General features: G+C 41.2%; 1 protein-coding gene across 1 annotated transcript; it reads left to right on the top strand.

Moving 5' to 3' along the window:
• The first annotated feature begins 3,755 nt into the window (after positions 1 to 3,755).
• LOC108667275 (prosaposin) lies at positions 3,756 to 17,590 on the top strand. The gene is made up of 19 exons (XM_047880219.1): positions 3,756 to 3,868; positions 4,746 to 4,836; positions 6,078 to 6,225; positions 6,492 to 6,779; positions 8,428 to 8,520; positions 8,977 to 9,118; positions 9,567 to 9,715; positions 10,248 to 10,316; positions 10,772 to 10,886; positions 11,691 to 11,803; positions 12,088 to 12,222; positions 12,839 to 13,000; positions 13,897 to 14,086; positions 14,783 to 14,848; positions 15,478 to 15,588; positions 15,641 to 15,892; positions 16,003 to 16,166; positions 16,633 to 16,803; positions 16,870 to 17,590. The coding sequence occupies exons 1-19, from the start codon at positions 3,829 to 3,831 to the stop codon at positions 16,921 to 16,923; spliced, it is 2,553 nt and encodes an 850-aa protein (XP_047736175.1). The 5' UTR covers positions 3,756 to 3,828; the 3' UTR covers positions 16,924 to 17,590.
• The last annotated feature ends 2,019 nt before the right edge of the window (positions 17,591 to 19,609 follow it).

Genomic DNA, 19,609 nt, shown 5'->3' with positions numbered 1-19,609 from the left:
TCATTTATGGAATAAATGCACTATTGTGCTCGCCATGTCCGTCCGTCCGTCTGTCTGTCTGTCTGTCCGTCTGTCGGTCAGTCTGTCCGTGACCTCAAGTTTTCGTCGACGAGAAAATGCGCTCTCTGTCACTCACTGCTTTGAGTACTGAGTTATATTTTTATATGTATATGTGGATAATTTTTGAGATTGGTAGTTTAAAGTAGACATCCATATAGGGAAGGTAAAACATAAAAATAACTGTAACTTTTATCTACTGTATCTAACCCGTACTAGTTCGGTTAGGTTGATTGCAATAAAGTTGCATTGATATGTTTTGAAAATGTTTTATTATCAATAAATGTTTATGAGTAAATCCAAATAGCAGAACAATAAATATTTAGAGATTTCCAATAATTTTGGCCATTGTAGCGGCAAATGTAGCGGCGCTACATTATACTGTAGCGGTAGCGCTCGCTACAATCTAGTGGGTGTAGCGGTAGCGCCCGCTACATTTAGAGCATGTAGCGGTAGCGGTAACGGCCGCTACATTTCAAAGTAGCGCTGCCCGGCTCTGCTCATATTGTTTAGGCTATAATTGAGCTTGTGTATAAATAAGACTAGGTATGCACGAGAAGTTGATGTTGATGAATCAAGAGCATCCTTCGTGTCCTTCATGACGAATGACGATTGGTCATTTCCTCCCCTGCGTGGGCAAGCTCATCAGCCTTTGTTCTTCACTTCTTTTTTGTTAACATAGGCTAACTTAAAATGTGCTTTGACTCGTGATTGATGACAAATCACCAATGATTCATCATTCATCATTGCAGATGATGGCCGTCGTTTGAGTGTCGACTTTGTACCGATTAGCCTACTGTAGCTGTTCCTCTGTTAGTGTACAATTCCAAGCCATATTTACTTTATATTTGTTATACAGCAATCTTACGAAGGAAATTTTGGTTATGATTAAAAGGCCTACGAAGTAAACTGGTTATTGTGCCTTTCAAGAAAAAACACATTTGCTTTCTGTTATCGTTCCTCACTGTCGATTCGTTCTGTTTAGTGTTTACGTTTAGTCCTAGTCAGTCGTTGTCATGCCGCTTTCAGAACTGCGTAGTTCGATGTTATTTTTTTCTTTCTACAAAAGTGTTGGGCCTAAACTATCTATCAAATAATTATTTATTCGGTCTTCCAGATTTTGAAGTTGTTATTAATGAAGTATTTTGTTGTTTGAAATTCTTTTATTGAAAGGAATTTTTATTTCCATAAGACCATTTTTAATTTTAGCCTAGTTCCATTTCCTTGTGATTTGCATTTTGCATCCTACCTACGGTAGCCTATAAATAATGATGTTAGCAGGGCCTATTGATGTAATTATTGTAATTTGTAACAATTAAACATATTTATTATCTTTCCTTACAAAGTTATTACACAAATTTGCTGTTTACCTTTTAGAAAATGACATTGCTATTTTTACTAATTTTAGAGTGTCCTAAAATTGTGCAATAGCCTATTTATCCACGATCCAGTCTTGACTTGTTACTTGACAAGTTGACAGTTGATCTCAGTTCCAGCTCAAGATGATCTTAGATAATCTTTTTGATATTAAGTTTCACATGACGGGCTGGCACTGACAGTTTGAGTTTGTTAAGATTATAGACTAAGAGAGAAGATAGTTCCTAATTCCTAATTTCCTATTGTATCACTTGTGAACATGTTACATGCCACTGTCAAGTTGTCAACCACTGAACCACAACTGGCATCAGCAAATGTCAAAATTTTATTTATCAAATACCAATTTACAAAATATCTAGGAAGCTAATTGGATCTTGCTTCTGTCAACTGCCATCTCATCTGTCAATACCACAAATCACAAAAATTGCCAACTTGCCACTCAGCAGGCCAGCAGCAACTGCACTGCATTGACTGCTTACAAACTGCATTAGTACGTACAGTTAAAAATTACGATTTGTAGGGTTTTAATGCCACATAATAAATAAAAAACATTTTTGATTTAACAGGAAAAGTAGATAGTTGCCAGTAGGTTCTGTTTAAAGAATGGGTTGTTTTTGAAGGCCTGTAGCTTGTAGGCTGTAAGTAGCATAGGTACCTAAGCAACATGAGTGATAGATGATGTGACAAAGTTAGTGACATTGATGGTTCATGGTAGATGTTAGAAAGTTGAGTTTTCAGTTTTGTAATTAGAGAATAGATCCGTTCTATTGAAGGCTGGGCTGGCGGCCCACTGGCCAGTGGCCACTAGCAACATATGCCTTACTGGAAATGTACCGTACGCTAAAGCCACCTGTGAACACTAAACAAGACATAAAAGCTCATGCTTGCAGATATTTTCACCCATTCTCTCTAGCCTAATTTCTTCTGCAAAAATTATATAAAATAACGCTTTTGCTGCAATTTGTGAATATCAGTGATGAAATGATTTTTCTTAGCCATATTTGGAGAAATTACGCCTGATATTCCAAATTTGGACAGAAATGCTGAGGCAACTGGCAGCTTATGTGGCAATGATACTTAGTGTAGTGTTAGTTAGTGGGAAATTACACTAAGTGAGTTAGTGTAATTTTAGCATTCAGTTTGTGATAACTTTCTATTTACTGTTCCAATAATCTGATATCAGACATTATGTACAAAAAACCTATATAACTTGAGATAAAATTCTAGTATGATATTGGTTTAGTGATAGTACTGATAAGAAATGTTCCTCAGGTCTGTCCTCAGAAATGGTCAGATTGTGGCTGTGATCCATTCAGCCGTGTGCCACAAATGACTTGGACTTCCAACCAGGCTGGATTCTCTTTATTCCTTAATGAATGATATGGGCGTTAAATTAAAAATGTTACTATCCAACTTAGCTTTTTTGCTTTATACAAACTAAAGTGTTGATTAATAATGATGGATTTATATAGTAAAATGACATTAAATTATTTGTAAGGTAGAATAAAATGTGCAGGTCAAAGTTATGAGGCTAGTACTAGCAAATATGGTCAATTTTATGATGTACGTATTTGTTTATAAGCATTTTCTAAAATTATGCATTTAGAAAATAGGTATGTATTGTTATATACTGAAAAGATTTAGTAATATACCATACCTACCTACATCTTGTCGCTCTGCCAAGTCCCCTAATTATTAGATACATTTTTAAACACTCGATTTTTTCTTGATTTAAACAATTTTTAAATTAAGATTAACTTTTCAATTGGATTTAATTTCATCCATTTATGAATACATATAAACATACATTGCTTCTTTGTTCTTTTAAGAGAATGGACAGCATGTTAACTTTGATTTTTTAGCATAAAAATTTTCAAATTCTTAGAATATAATTTGTGTGTAATATTGGATTCTAGAGATATTGTTCTTCTATTCAACAATCAACATAAATTCAGCCTGGTAAAGATATGATTCAAAATATCACATGAATTATATTAGGATAGCCTAGTTTCAGTTTTCCAACCCAATATGATGTGTACACCTATTCATACCTATATATTTTTTATCCCTCCTAAATTCCACCATTTTAGCTGGTGATGCTATGTAACTTAATAATGTAAGTAAGTGAAATGATCAATAGACAATTGGTGAGCAGCAGAAGCTTGGTAATGTTATCTGAAATATTACTCATAAATTGTTTGTGGGCCTTATTGGGATATATATTAAGTTAATGCATATTATAACATGTCTGTCAATGGGTTAATTAAGTGACAAATTGTTTTCTTATTAAAGCTTTGATAGCTGTTGTTTATTGATTTCTGCACAACTTCTCATTTATTCCAGGCATAACAGGTGAATATATATCTCAGTATTGTGCTTTGTAGCTGCAGCAGAATGGCTTCTTTGAAGCTCTTCCACATCTTCATCATATTAGGTGAGTTAGCCTCAGGATAATTTTCTGTTCATATCAGATGTTTATTGGTGAAATAAAGGTTTACATTCATGAATTGGAAATGCATAAAAAACTTTCATTTCTTTTTATTTATTTAAGAATGTATTTTTATGTGATAACTGGCTATTATATTCATATTTATGCATATAAGCTGTATGATTGTTCATTTATTTATAAAGGAAACTTGTAAATAAATCAGCAAATATTCTGTCATGAATATTTTCTGTTTTCTTGTAATAAACTTCTCAGATGTAGTAAATTTCTGTCATTAAATAATTAATAACTATTTGAATTAAGGTATTTGTGTTGACTAATTGGTTTCAAAATGGAAAATAACTCTGAACTTTTATCATTTCTGCAGTTTACCAGTTGACAAAAAAATGTTTTGGCTACCTTTCCTGCTGTGAAAGGCACCCCTAACACTAGCTTTTGAAAGATCTGAATTATTCTGCTACCAGGTTTCATGAACATATTGATGTCACATGTAAAGTAACCCCAGATTCTTCTTAAGTTTTCATAATATATTTCACATCAAGTGACAGCCAGCAAAAATATTTTTGCTCCCTGCTAAACTGCAGAACTGCCAATTCATTTAATATGAATGAATGCTAATAATATGCAGCACAGAGTTATTAATGCTTATCTTGTCCTACAAAATATTACATTTGATGAGATTAGTAGATTGCTTAAACTGAAAAGTACTCTTGATTGAAAAAAAATAGGAAATGAACCTAGTTTAAATGCATTTTAATTAAAAATGTTTAGGAGACAAGCTCTATTTTCAGCTGAAAATTGGAGAAAATATATGAGTATACGATGATATGATCATGTCAATTGTTGAAATTATCTTGCCCACCAGGATTAGGATTGGCGACTGGAGCCTTAGGAGCCAAGCTCCTTGGAACCACGGAGTGCACCTACGGGCCAGCCTACTGGTGCGGCTCTCTCAGGTCTGTTGTGACTGTTATAGGCCCGTGTGTCATTAGTGTTCATCTAGATTGTTATGTTCCTGATCATCTAGGTTGTTATGTTCCTGATCATCTAGGTTGTTGTGTTCTTCATCTAGGTTGTTGTGTTGCTGATCATCTAGGTTGTTGTGTTCTTCATCTAGGTTGTTGTGTTGCTGATCATCTAGGTTGTTGTGTTGCTGATCATCTAGGTTGTTGTGTTGCTGATCATCTAGGTTGTTGTGTTGCTGATCATCTAGGTTGTTGTGTTCCTGATCATCTAGGTTATTGTATGCCTGATCTAGGAACACAATCTAGGTTTATTGTGATCATTAAGGTTAGCTTTGTTCTTCATCATCTAGATTACATTAATTATTCACCAACTTGCTATAATGATAGGTTTGTTAGGTTATTGATTAAATTTTCCTGTGCCGAAAGCTAACTTGTTCAAATTGCTTGCTATTAATTATAAGCCCTTGCTGAATATAATCAATTAAACTTAATAGTTGTGAATTATCCTAAAATTGGCTGCTAAAATGATGTTCATCAAACAATTGAGATATTTGTGCATATAATTGATGCTTTCAGCAAGCATGTTTAATAGCGCCATTAGATTGGTAAAATTCGATGATTCTCTTTTCAACACAATACTCCATATTAGGATATCCAGGAGTTATACTGAAGTTATATAGGTATAAGTTTTTAATATAAAAAATACTGTACATTTCTATTTTCATCTAACTAAGGAGAGTATGGATACCTTTCTCAAAATGCAACTAAACATTGAGTTAGTGTCTTGCAAATTTGTGCATCTGTATCCTCAAAGTCCATGTTGAAATGTAATGCCTGTCTTGGCCTTTTATATTGAACTTTACTATTATATTGAGCTATAAGGTTTTTAGACTGAAAAATAGTATGAAAATCAATTGCAATGAACAAAAATCATATTTTGATGATGCTCGTTGAAAATAACTTGAACTTTATTTTTTTTCACATGATGAGCAAATATAAAACAATCATTTAGGGCGCAACTTGATGCGTGAAAATTGTCCTCATGCTGAATCCAATATAGGTACATTCTTTAGTTATGGGGAAGAATTTTTGGAATGTAAATTTTTTCTTTTCTGTAAATTACTTCAAATGCAGGTTACCCAGTACAATCTTTTTGTTCACCTCCAACTTCTTCACCTCGATTACAGACAAGCAAGTTCTATATTTTTTGTTCACCTTCACTTACATGACAGGAATGCGAAGCAATGCTCTGCAGTGAAGCACTGCATCCAGACTGTGTGGGAGACCCAGAAGCTTCCTGCCGACAACGACGACATCTGTGGCATCTGCAAGGACATGGTCGAGCAAGCGCGAGATACTCTCCAGAGCAACCAAACTCAGGTCAGCAGGGCTGGTAATCTCTTCACATGATGTGTGATTTTTTCAAAAATTGAAAATTATTGTTTTGTTGAAATTGTCTACCATTAATATATGACCCTAAAATCAACAGGACATATAACTAATTGTTCCGGCCCTCAGCAGGACATATAACTAATTGTTCCGGCCCCCAGCAGTACGTATAACTAATTGTTCCGGCCCCCAGCAGTACGTATAACTCATTAATACATGACCCTGCCCTCAGGATTATAATTTACTTCTGCCCCCAGGAGGAGCTGAAAGAAGTGCTGGAGGGGTCATGCCACCTCATCCCTCTGAAGGAGGTTGCCGTTGAGTGCGTGGAGCTGGCGGATGAGTTCATCCCTGAGCTCATCGAGACCCTCGCATCCCAGATGAACCCGCAGGTGGTGTGTGCCACAGCTGGTCTCTGCAACTCTGTGCGTGTTGACAGACTTTTGCGTGAACGTAGCCCCCCGTCTGGCAACTCTGCTCCTGGCAACCCTGCTCCTGGCAACTCTGCTCCTGGCAACTCTGCTCCTGGCAACTCAGCCACTGAGGTTGGTTTTATGTTATACAACTTGTATCATGTATCATTCATGTAGAGAATCATGTAGACTTTTATCATGTTGAGAGTTTGAAGTCATTCATGTGTTGCAGCACGTGTGGAATATGCAAATACACTAATACAGTGACAGAATTTTTTTAGATTGTCAAACTGATGATGGTGCTGGACTCCAAAATATTTTTTATATCGATATGGTGAACTTACTTGGCGAACAAATATTGATTTTTAAATTCCTTAAATTTTAAATTGGCGTTTCTTTGATTTTAAATTCCTTGTGAACTTGCGATATAAGCATACTGATAATATAAGTACTTGGTGACAGAATTGTGGCAGTGCAATGTTTCATTGCTTCAGCCCTGCCATGATACAGTTCTTAGATTAAAATCATTCTCACAACTGGAATTTATATGACGCAGTTAAATAGTAACACAGAAGGTTCAAGAAATGACAGCTTTTCAGCAATTCTGTGACGACCTTTCTTCTCATAGATCGCATCTCATTAGGTTTTCATAGTTTTTTAAGCCTAATTAGGTCTTACCATAGGTTTTTTTGCACCTGATTGATTAAATGACTTCATTAAACATCCACACCCACGAGAGTATACAATAGTCATTCATATCACTCAGATAAATGAATGGGTATTATTGTCCAAATATAGTGACACACTAACTCATTGCAAAAGTGGAGAGTGGACGTAACACAGCCTCTTGTCCGGTCAAACTGGGACAGAAAGGCAAAAAGTTCATCCCTATGGACAAAATCCCACTGAGATCTCTGTGTGGACAGGCAAAGATAACAGGACAAGTGTATAGCTTATTATTGCCTTCACTTGGTTCTCCTGCTCTTTCATTCCAAGGTGCCAGTTGATTAATAAATGACTCTGGTTGTTTGTATGAATTTTTTCAATGGTCCTGTTATTTATAGGAGTTATTTTAAATAGTTTAGTTATTTTAAAAAGTCGAGTTTTTCTTGAATGTTTAGTTCTTTCTTAAAGTTATTTAAAGGCTTGAATTATTTTTTAGGAGTTATTTCAAATAGTCAGGTTATTTTACAGAGATATTTTAAGTTAAATGGTCGAGTTGTTTTATAGAGTTCATTTAAATGGTCACTGTTTTTTTCTATGAATTATTGTTAAGGGTGGATTAAAAGGGTTATAATTATAAAAATGGTGTAACATGTTGATGACGACATGCAACCAACTTCTACCTATTTCTTCATCTCCAACTTCTTCACCTCAATTACAGACAACCAAGCTCTACCTTTTTGTTCACCACTGTTTGTTGACCTCTACCTACAAGCCTAGCTCCACTTTTGAATGACATTTGACTAATGTGTTTTTATGTTTTTATAAAATACTGACATTTCAGTTGATTGAAATGCATGCATTGAATCGTAATGATTTTTAAATATTTTTATCTTTTCAAAAACCGTTGAAAATTCTACAATCACAATAACTGCCTAGCTTGGGTATATATTAAAATATATTTAGACAAGGGCCAAGATAATTGACGTGGTACACAAATGTACCACTCCGTCTATGAGCAATTCAACGTGTGGTATACATGTGTACTAGTACCGTACTCTGTTGTCATCGTGTTGAATGGTTCCAAACGGTTAGTTTAATTGGTCTAATGGAACAGGTTACAACTACTGCTGCCACTGACGACTGCAGCGACTGCAACAGGTTCATCAACGACTACATCAACATGGTGCGCTCCACCTCTAAGGAGGAGGTCAGTTTACTTTTCAATGACAGCACTTCTTTCACGACAAATGTCGCGACTCATGAGTGTTGGTCATCATGGCCCACTAGTTTTTCAGAGTGAAGAGCAGTTTTATGATTTACGTAGTATGTAACCTAGGCGTAGAGTCGTGATTCAAATCGAATTGAGCCTGTTTTTGATAAACGGCCTGAAGAAAATAGATGATATTTTATGCTTTATCCGCTACAGCTGATAGATTGAATTTAATCGCTTTATCCCCCGGCAGCTGAGGGATTGAATTCAATAGCTTTATCCCTCGCATCTGATGTATTGATTACTTTATCCCAGGCAGCTGAGGGATTGAATTCAATAGCTTTATCCCTCTCAGCTGCTAGATTGATTACTGTATCCCCTCGCAGCTGATGGATTGAATTTAATAGCTTTATCCCCGGGCATCTGATAGATTGATTACTTTATCCCCTGCAGCTGATGGACCACCTGCTGGAGATCTGCGGCCAGCTGAGCACGCTGAGCGACGGCTGCAGCGCCCTCGTCAGCGTCAACATCGACGCCATCTACGACTTCCTGACGAGTCAGCTGCAGCCTGACAACGTCTGTCAGCTCATGGGTGCGACTTGGTCTTAATTACTGACTCTTTTAATTAATTCATTAATGTTAATGTTTAATTAATGTTAAATGAATCAATAACTAATTAATTAATGATTCACTGCAACCTGACGACGTCTATCAGCTCATGGGTGCGACTTGGTCTTGATTAGCGACACTTTTAACCTTCATTGCAGCCTCAATTAAGCTTATCTTCAACTTAATTATGTTTCCTAGAATTGTCAATTAATTGGCAATATAGCCCAAGTGGCGAAGACCTTATTCACTACGATAAATAAATAGCATATGAAAAAACTCATGACCAGCATGATGATGTTCAAAAGATGCATCCGTTCTTTTCCGTACAATAGCAGTAATAATAATAGTCTTATGGCGTGCTCTATGTTGATATTTTCATCACGCTTGAACTCTGTTGATACGTTCACTACACGTCTGTTCATCACTAACAGGGATGTGTGGTGACCTGTTCGGTGGTGCGATGAAGGCCCAGGCTGTGGTGAAGAAGACTGGTGATGAGGCTTGCGACTTCTGTGTGGTGATCGCCCAGCACTGGAAGGATGTGCTCACCACCAACACATCACTCGACGAGTTCAAGCAGGTCTGGCACATCACTGGGCTCTTTTTTTAGCGCATTTCTTTTTATAGAAAAAATGCACTATTGTGCTCGCCATGTCCGTTTGTCTGTCTGTCTGTCTGTCTGTCTGTCCGTCCGTCCGTGACTTCACGTATTCGTCGATTTTAAGAAGCGGGCATGCCTGTATCAAAGATACGACATCTCTAGCTCTAATGCACTTTACTAATCGCAACGAAAACTGATTTATGCACGAGAAAATACGCTATCTGTCACTCACTGCCGTGAGTACCGAGTTATATATTTTTTTACAGTTATAGTTTGATTTTGTCAATTATTGGATTCTTGAAGTTCATTTGAGACAGCCCCATCTTCAATGGCTGATGCAATCCACCAGCGACATCGAAGATAAATCACGGTTTACTGAGGCTCAAACCTGCAACTCACTACTGCAAACTATGTACCGCTGACATATGCCAAAGACCTTGCAACTGGTCTTGAAGCCTCCCCCTCCCCTTCAGATGCTCCTCCATGTCCCTGACCTCCCCCTCCCCTACAGGTGTTCCCCCATGTCCCTGACCTCCCCTACAGGTGCTCCCCCATGTCCCTGACCTCTAAGGGAGATAAGGTCTAGCAAGTGAGATAAGGTCTAGCAAGTGAGATAAGGTCTAGCCAGGGAGATAAGGTCCAGCAAGGGAGATAAGGTCTAGCCAGGGAGATAAGGTCTAGCAAGTGAGATAAGGTCCAGCAAGGGAGATAAGGTCTAGCAAGGGAGATAAGGTCTAGCAAGGGAGATAAGGTCGAACAAGAAAGATGAGGCCTGACAAGAAATATAAGATCCAAAAATAGAGATAGTCACCAGAAAACACAACGCATAAAGATGATATCGCTAAAATAAAAAAATTTACCCCGATTTCCTTGCTTGTGATGAAATTAAGCCTTTATGTGGCTGATAATTCTGTAGATGTCTTCCATTTTACGTTCTATCTTTCCTTTGTAGTCGCATTTTAATGACCTGTATGGATATCGGCCACCTGCACCCCCTTCTCTCCCCCACCTCCATAACCCTCCCACCACCCGCAGGCGGTGTGGACGATGCTGCATGTGGGGCCCGAGGACCCCTCGTCCCTCAAGTTCACGGGGCGCGACGAGGCCAACTCCTACGCCCTGCCCCGCGTGCCCCTCACCCCCAGCATCAGTGAGTGGGCTGGAACTTGTCTAGATATTTATTCTAGGTTGTCGGGCCTGTCAGCTGCCGCATCAGCTGAGGCACCGCATATAGGCCTATAGTGATAGTTCTTTAAGTACATCGCGTTGTTTAACTGTTGATTCTATAACCACGAAGTTAGAAAGGGCACTTGTAGACATTTAAGTTCAATAACTTTATTCATGAAGTAGGTTAACACAATTAATCACAAATCGGTATAACGGAAGTTCATTTAGGACTATAGCTTATTGATTAAACAGTTCGGACACTGGACATGTAAAAGGCTAGCGTATCAGGATGCTATAGAAATCTCTGTATTCGGCGCCACGTGTCTCTTCCAACTGACTCTCCGGCTATTCTCACAACGACCTACAGTTTCCGTTTTCTAATTTTACAACACAAAACAAGTCCAGATATTTAAGCTTAATGAAGCATTTGGAAAATGCTTTTTCCAACACGGTACTGCAGGCTATCAACTAGTCTAGGTACTAGTTGATAGCCTTCCTAGCTTTCTGAATATCTGAAGTCTAGATAAAACGAGAGAAGATAATGAATTTCGAGGTATTAATTGAGCTCCGGGATGGAGGGATGTATCCTGCGAGGAGTGAACGATCCTCGGGATAGAGGAATGAACCCATTGAGATTTGTTAATATGCCTAGGAACATCGTTGTTATGTAATAATATTAGAAATTTTACCTATTGGGATATTTTTTCGAGATCTTCAGATTAATGCTCGAGTAATATTTTATCGACTGCAGGGATGAAGGCAAGCATAAATCTTATTTATTTTACAGAAATCTCAGTGGCGGGAGAGAGCGGCCGGCTGCCGGGAGATGACCAGGCATGCACCATGTGTGAGTTCACCCTCCACTTCATCCAGATCCAGCTGCAGGACAACCACACCAAGGTGCATAGTTTCTCTAACTAATATTCTATGACAGTTTAATTATATTCCCAGGAGATGATATTGTCTAGCGAAGTTGTTACACATTGTCTAGCAAATATTCGAATCTATGCTTTGCAAAGAATGTCTAGCTAATATTCAATTATCTCATTAAGATGTGTTTCCCGGCTAATATTTAATAATATTCAGTAGCTAATTTTGCATAACATTCCGTAGCTAATGTTTAATAACATTCTCAAGCTAATATATAATAATATTCAGTAGGTTATATTGGATAATATTTGCAGGAGGCGATTGAGGCTGCGGTGAAGTCGGTGTGCTCGCACCTGCCCCGCAACCTGCGCGAGCAGTGCGACGACTACGTGGACGCCTACGGGGACCAGGTCATCGCCCTCCTCCAGCAGGAGATAGACCCCAGCGTGGTGCGTGGTGGTGTGAGGGGGGCTAGACCCCAGCGTGGTGCGTGGTAGACCCCAGCGTGGTGCGTGGTAGACCCCAGCGTGGTGCGTGGTAGACCCCAGCGTGGTGCGTGGTGGTGTGAGGGGTGCTAGACCCCAGCGTGGTGCGTGGTAGTGTGATGGGTGGTAGACCCCAGCGTGGTGCGTGGTGGTGTGAGGGGGGCTAGACCCCAGCGTGGTGCGTGGTAGACCCCAGCGTGGTGCGTGGTGGTGTGATGGGGGCTAGACCCCAGCGTGGTGCGTGGTTGTGTGAGGGGGGCTAGACCCCAGCGTGGTGCGTGGTGGTGTGGTGGGTGGTAGACCCCAGCGTGGTGTGTGGTAGTGTGATGGGTGGTAGACCCCAGCGTGGTGCGTGGTGGTGTGATGGGGTATAGACCCCAGCATGGTGCGTGGTGGTGTGAGGGGGGCTAGACCCCAGCGTGGTGCGTGGTGGTGTGGTGGGTGGTAGACCCCAGCGTGGTGCGTGGTGGTGTGATGGGGGCTAGACCCCAGCGTAGATTTTTGGATTTTTTTGCAGTTCCTCTCTAGCCAAATTCTTTTTTCGATCCCCTCTTAAGTAGCTTCCTGTATCCCCCTGCAGCTGTGCCCCATGCTGGGCCTGTGCCCCAGTAAGAATGTGGGGGCGTCTCCCCCTCTTCCCCTCCGCGTGGGGCAAGCTCTCCCCCAGGCTGACGTGACGTGCGTGGCGTGCGAGTTCATCATGGTTAAAATCAAGGAACTTCTGCAGAACAAAACTGATCAGGTGAGCGAGCACCCATACCTCCTGGTATGCCAGCACCCATACCTCCTGGTATGCCAGCACCCATACCTCCTGGTATGCCAGCACCCACACCTCCAAATATGCTTGTTATATTAAAGCAAGCACCAATACCTCCAGGTATGTTTGTTATATTAAAGCAAGTGCCCATACCTCCAGGTATGTTTGTTATATTAAAGCAAGTGCCCATACCTCCAGGTATGTTTGTTATATTAAATCAAGTGCCCATACCTCCAGGTATGTTTATTGTATCAAATTCTGCTCTTGAGGCTGGAATGACACAAATGAGAGGTGACCGGAGCCGTGTTGGTTGTTCTCACCCATAGTTTGGATTAGTTATTAGAAGCGATGTATTAAGTAAATGATTATATGTCCATTTAAATAACTTTTTTCTCTTTTTAGGCTTATATTATTTTTTGCATCTAATCATCTGGTAGTTCGGTGTGTTAGGTCTACGCAATTACGCGAGATAAAAACTAAAAAATTCAATTGATCAAATCAAATTATCAAATCTTGAATTCATCGAATGCTTTACCAGCCACCAAAAGCAGCACGACGAGGCCGGATTAAATATTTCATGTATTTATATTGGGACTCTTTGGGTAGAACTGACGTACATCTCATGTAGACTTTGCAGTCGAGATGAAATTAACAGATCTGCATTCAACATGCGAAAAGGATGTTAATTCTAAAATGTAACCATATTATGATGAGTTACTGGTGGGGAATTGAATCATGATTAAAGAGGATCAGCAGGTTGATGTTATCTTCAACCACACGACTAGGTTGCAACCCATGTTGAGGGGTGGTTGGGGGAGGTTGAGTGTGCTGGGATGTCCCCCGTTGGTTGAGCTAAGCCCCCTGGTTGCAACCATGTGCAGGAGGCGGTGCGTGCAGCCCTGGACTCGGTGTGCGGTGTCCTGCCACACTCCCTGGTTGCGCAGTGCACCAAATTTGTGGATGAGAACGCGGTGGAGGTGATGCAGCTCATTGCTGGTGGTGTGCAACCAGAGCACATCTGCACCATGCTAGGCTTCTGCTCACCAGCCGCCACCACCACCAGCAACCAAGGTTAGTGATACAACCAGAGCACATCTGCACCATGCTCGGCTTCTGCTCATCAACCACCACCACCACCACCAGCAACCAAGGTTAGTGATGCAACCAGAGCACATCTGCACCATGCTCGGCTTCTGCTCACCAGCCACCACCACCACCACCAGCAACCAAGGTTAGTGCTGCTACTGTATTAACTAACAACTTAGGAGACTTGGTGCACATAAATTATTCGACTAGCCTGCCTAGACAACTTAGGTCTATACAGGGTGCGTACCGGTCATGGAAAACCTGGAAAGTCATGGAATTTGATTTTTCATTTTCCAGGCCTGGAAGTCATGGGATTTCGTTTCAGATTATGGAAAGTCATGGAATTTGCAAATAAATGAAGAAAAAAAGGAAGTGTTTTTTTTCTGTGCTGCGTGTGTTAACCCATTACTGCCGAGCAGTTCCATTTGGAACCAGCGGAGAAAAATGGATTCGTAATAAAATTGTAAGATCAAATAAGTATTCAAGTGGATGCGTATAGGTTTGATACACATCTTGTAAATGTTCTGGCAACATTTGGTTCTGATGCGCCGACTACTCTCTTTTCAGTTAACATTCAAAGATTACTAGAAGCAGGTTATGGGAAAGTCATAGAGTTTTGTTCTAAATACCGGTACTCACCTTGTCTATAGCCCACTCGGTCTAACGCTGAGTCCCCCACAGGTGTTCTTGCCCCCCTCAGCGCCACCCACCAGCTGCCCATCACCCGCCTCTTCCTGCCCACCCAGCGTACGTGGCGGCCCCCGAGTAGATGAGTCAAGTAGATGGGTGAAGTGAATGAGCGAAGTAGACGAGTGAAGTAGACAAGAGCAGTTACAAGCTGTTAACGCCCTGCCACCAGCCTTCGTCGATCTGCTCGATATTAGAGATGATCTCCGAGGGGTTTAATGAGTTGATTGCCTGTAGTGATTGGCAATTAATGCGGGGATTGGCTATAGTGATTGGCTATTAATGAGTTGATTGTAATGATTGGCTCTCAATGAGTTGATTGGCTGTAATGATTGGCTATCAATGAGTTGATTGGCTGCAATGATTGGCTATTAGTGATTTGATTGGCTATAAATGAGTTGATTGGCAATTAATGAGGGGGATTGGCTATAGTGATTGGCTATTAATGAGTTGATTGTATTGATTGGCTCTCAATGAGTTGACTGGCTGCAATGATTGGCTATTAATGAGTTGATTGGCTGCAATGATTGGCTATTAGTGATTTGATTGGCTATAAATGAGTTGATTGGCAATTAATGAGGAGATTGGCTATAGTGATTGGCTATTAATGAGTTGATTGTAATGATTGACTCTCAATGAGTTGATTGGCTGCAATGATTGGCAATTAATGATTGTATTGGCCACGACAGAGCTGGAGACGCGGGGGCAGTCTAAGGTGTGCGTGCTGCAGGACCTGTGCCTCCTGCTGCAGGAAGTGTGCCTCCTGCTGCAGGTCACAACAACCCCTTTAATTTACTGCCGTATAAACTCTACTTTACTTGGACTGCGGCTATTGGGGTCTGGGAACTGCAGGAGGTGCAGGAGGTGGCTTCCTGCAGCAGTTGTTCTTCATGTTCCTGACATATTTAATGTTACTGCAGGAGGAGCTGGAGCAGAAGGTGGAGCAGGTGTGCGTGCTCCTGCCCAGCTCGGTGCAGGAGGACTGCCTGGGCTTCATCGAGCAGTACGGGGACGCCCTCGTGCACCTCCTGCTGCAGGAGGTGTCGCCTGCCTACGTCTGCAGGAGCCTGCGTGTCTGCAAACAGACTAACCTGCCTGCACTTGGTGGGTACAATCCTGCTCTTTCTTCTTATTAGTCCACTAGACCTTTTCACGTCCCCTAAATAAGCCCGCCAGTTGATGTTCTCAGTATTGACCCTGGTCTAATCTTACAGAAATGCCCCACGCGGTTTCGAAGAGGTCTGCCACCCAGCAGACCCCTACAGAGGAGAGCTGCTTGGTCTGCAAGGCGGTCTACAACTCCATCAAGGGCGCTGCAGACCCTGCCTCTGCAGCGCAGCAATTCTGTGACAAGCTGCAGGACTCGCAGCAGCAGACCGTGAGTATAGACCTCCTGCAGCAGACGGTCTAAATATGGGGCTAGCGAAAGCACAGCTTTGCTAGACCGCCTACAGTGCTGCTGGTCTCACTTCGTTTATTAAAAAATATTTACGAAATAATGTTCATACAGATCATAAAATGTATGTAAGTTATTCCGAACGTATGTAATTAGAAAAATATGTACAAATTATTTAAGAAATAGGTACAAGGAGTGCCAAATATACTGTACAACATAATTGTTATATGAACGGAATAACATTTCATATTCTGAAACATATATATGATTAATACGTACTAATGTATGAGTAGTACAAAATATAGGTACCATATAATGTAATTGAAATCTGAACAGAATAATATTTCGTGTTCTGAAATATATATTTTAGTAATACCGTAATACGTACTATACTTTGTAATTATATGTACGGAACAGCGTGCCTAATGTCAGTAAATTCAACGTACAGTGCGTGAGCATAGACGTGGCCGCCCTTACCACCACCGCCGGGGCCTCTCGCACCGCCGCCTGCGCCGCCCTCCGCTACTGCGCCCCTTCCAAGGGCCTCATCGGCTCCGAGAAGTGCACGTGGGGCCCCTCCTTCTGGTGCCAGAGTCTGCTGCACGCCCAGTCCTGTGGGGTGAGTGGTGGCCCAGTCCTGTGGGGTGAGTGGTGGTTTAATTGCTGAGACTTGGTTGACGTGCAGGCAACCCCCCATTGCGAGGAGCGGGTGTGGGTGGGGGGCGTCGCCCCTGCTTGAGGGCCCCATGCTGCTGGGCCCCTTCCTCCTGGGCCCCTTCCTCCTGGGCCCCTTCCTCCTGGGCCCCACTCAACTTACTCAACTTTTAAGTTTTATGAGTTCCAACTTCGACGTTTCCAAGTTGGATGGTTTCTGATCCCGGGATCTAAGTTAGCATTTCAGTTTCTAGATCCTGAATTTATTTGGCTGATCTGAGTTGCCGGTCTAACTTTATGAACAACTTTTTGCGTTTAAACTTGGCGGGTCAAATATTTGTGACTGTCAAGTTCTTAACTTCAGATTTCTTAGCTTATTGTGTCAAGCTTTCACGTTCTTATTGAGTTCTGAGTTCTAATTTCAACTTGAGTTTTTATAGTTCTATTTAGAAGTTGTCAACTTTTTGATTCTATTTTGCAGTTTATTTGTTTGCTGTTAATTTTTCGTTGCAACTTCAACCTTCGGAAGTTTCAAGTTTTCCTAGTTTGCAGTTTTGATGTTCGTATCCGAGTTGTAAGGCCTGAACTGGAGTTCTAGAACAGGTATTCATCAAGATTTGTCAAGTTCGTCCACAGAAAAGTTATAAAGTCGAATCTCTTAGCTTCAGAAAACAAGTTTGCTTCATCGGGGGCTGAAAACAACATCTACCCTCACAAGGGAAACGTCTACCCTCACAAGGGAAACGTCTACCCTCACAAGGGAAACGTCTACCCTCACAAGGGAAACGTCTACCCTCACAAGGGAAACGTATACCTTAATTTAAGTCTTCATCGAGAGAAGATGTTAATAGTAGACGTCGAGCTCTCAAATCCACCTCCAAATTTCCCTCAAGTTCAGAAGATTACTTAATGCGAATTGTACCCCATTTTTTCTGTATGGAATCGGTATTCTGCATAAGCTTTGCATTATTTTTTAGTGATGCAGCTTTTGCCTGGATATGTGTGAGGAAGGAGTGTCCTAGAACTTGGGTTTAAGTTTTAGTTTAAGTTGATTTGTAGCCTTAGTTAGTTATATTTTATTTACGGTATATATTTGCTAGGTAATGCTGTGGTGACTAGAGGGGTGACTAGTGCACTATGGACACTAGTGCACTACACTGCTACACGAGTTAGTACACTAGTGATCTATGGACACTAGTGCACTACACTGCTACGAGTTAGTACACTAGTGATCTATGGACACTAGTGCACTACACTGCCACACAGTTAGTACACTAGTGATCTATGGACACTAATGCACTACACTGCCACACAGTTAGTACACTAGTGATCTATGGACACTAGTGCACTACACTGCCACACAGTTAGTACACTAGTGATCTATGGACACTAGTGCACTACACTGCCACACAGTTAGTACACTAGTGATCTATGGACACTAGTGCACTACACTGCCACACAGTTAGTACACTAGTGATCTATGGACACTAGTGCACTACACTGCCACACAGTTAGTACACTAGTGATCTATGGACACTAGTGCACTACACTGCCACACAGTTAGTACACTAGTGATCTATGGACACTAGTGCACTACACTGCCACACAGTTAGTACACTAGTGATCTNACTGGGCTCGTGTAAATAGTTACTGGATTCTTCCGTGGCCAGTAGCGCATATACACGAGGCCAGTGGTAGGGTAAATAGTGGCAAATAGTACTTGAAAGTTTTACTGGCCGCCACTAGTGGTCTCGTGTAGAAGCACCTTAAGGCACGCATTGCCAAGCCTTTGTGGTTGTTGCAGTTGTCACGATATCTTGTCTTGACTTACACTCAGAGAAAACACTGGGTTTATCCAAATAACTAAGCACTTTTTGCTTGTGGCTCATCCTGAACCGATTTGGGGCGGCAAACAGACGTAACTATGCTACGTGCACAAAGTGTGTTACTATTCTTGAATAAAATGACCTATTCATTTATATGACTTGGCCAGGAAACTCGCGTTGGCCTTATCCACAGCTGCAAGCTGATGGTGAGACGGAAAACTATGTTGTTTTAAAAGTTTTATGTGAAAACCATCGTTGAGGTGAACTGAAGATAATAAGAATAGCGGTTTCAGTGTTTGTTGGCCGTAGGCCTGTCGCCGATTCTTAACATCGCAGAACATCCACTGCTTCTTGCGGTCTCGAACTCGCAACTCACTGCTACAATTCTGCTGTGCTTAACCGCCCGGCCTTCTCGCGAATTCTGACCAGAAACTGGCGCACAGAGCTGGGATCGAACCCGCGCCTCTCTGCTCCAGTCTTGGTACTCTGAACTGTAACCACTGGGCCACCCTGTTATATACATACAGTTTATATGTTATTTTTGTAGAAATATAGTCAATACGTCGTGTAAATGTATTTTTGAGGGGGAAGGGCGGTAGGTGGATGCTGTGCATGACGATCGTTTGGAGGGAAAGAATGTTGTTACTGTTGCTATTTCTAGATGGTGTCACGGAATGATGATGATCATAGTTAGGGATAAATGTTGGTACATGATTAGTATAGCTGGAAGCGTGCTGACCTACACGCAGATATTTCAATGGTTCATGTTGTCCAAATATTGACACAGTTTCTTGCCCACAAAACGAGCTCAGAGCAGTACAGTAACAGACAGTAGTAAAGTAATAGACAGTATTGAATGTTTGGTATGTTACAGGATGCCAAATTTTCTTAGCTCTTTATTGATTCCTTTGGTGCTCGCACTGATACTGAAGATAAGTTTTCCTG

This window comes from Hyalella azteca, unplaced genomic scaffold, assembly GCF_000764305.2.
Source record: "Hyalella azteca isolate HAZT.00-mixed unplaced genomic scaffold, Hazt_2.0.2 contig4995, whole genome shotgun sequence".
Lineage (NCBI taxonomy): Eukaryota > Metazoa > Arthropoda > Malacostraca > Amphipoda > Hyalellidae > Hyalella > Hyalella azteca.
The sequence above is the reverse complement of the archived record's forward strand: the minus strand, read 5'-3'. Positions and strand labels throughout refer to the sequence as shown.

Coding starts and splice junctions, on each gene's coding strand:
- LOC108667275 (XM_047880219.1), top strand. CDS start 3,829: ATGGCTTCTTTGAAGCTCTTCCACATCTTCATCATATTAG. Junction 6,780..8,427: donor CTGGCAACTCAGCCACTGAG/GTTGGTTTTATG, acceptor CTAATGGAACAG/GTTACAACTACTGCTGCCAC. Junction 11,804..12,087: donor TGCAGGACAACCACACCAAG/GTGCATAGTTTC, acceptor TAATATTTGCAG/GAGGCGATTGAGGCTGCGGT.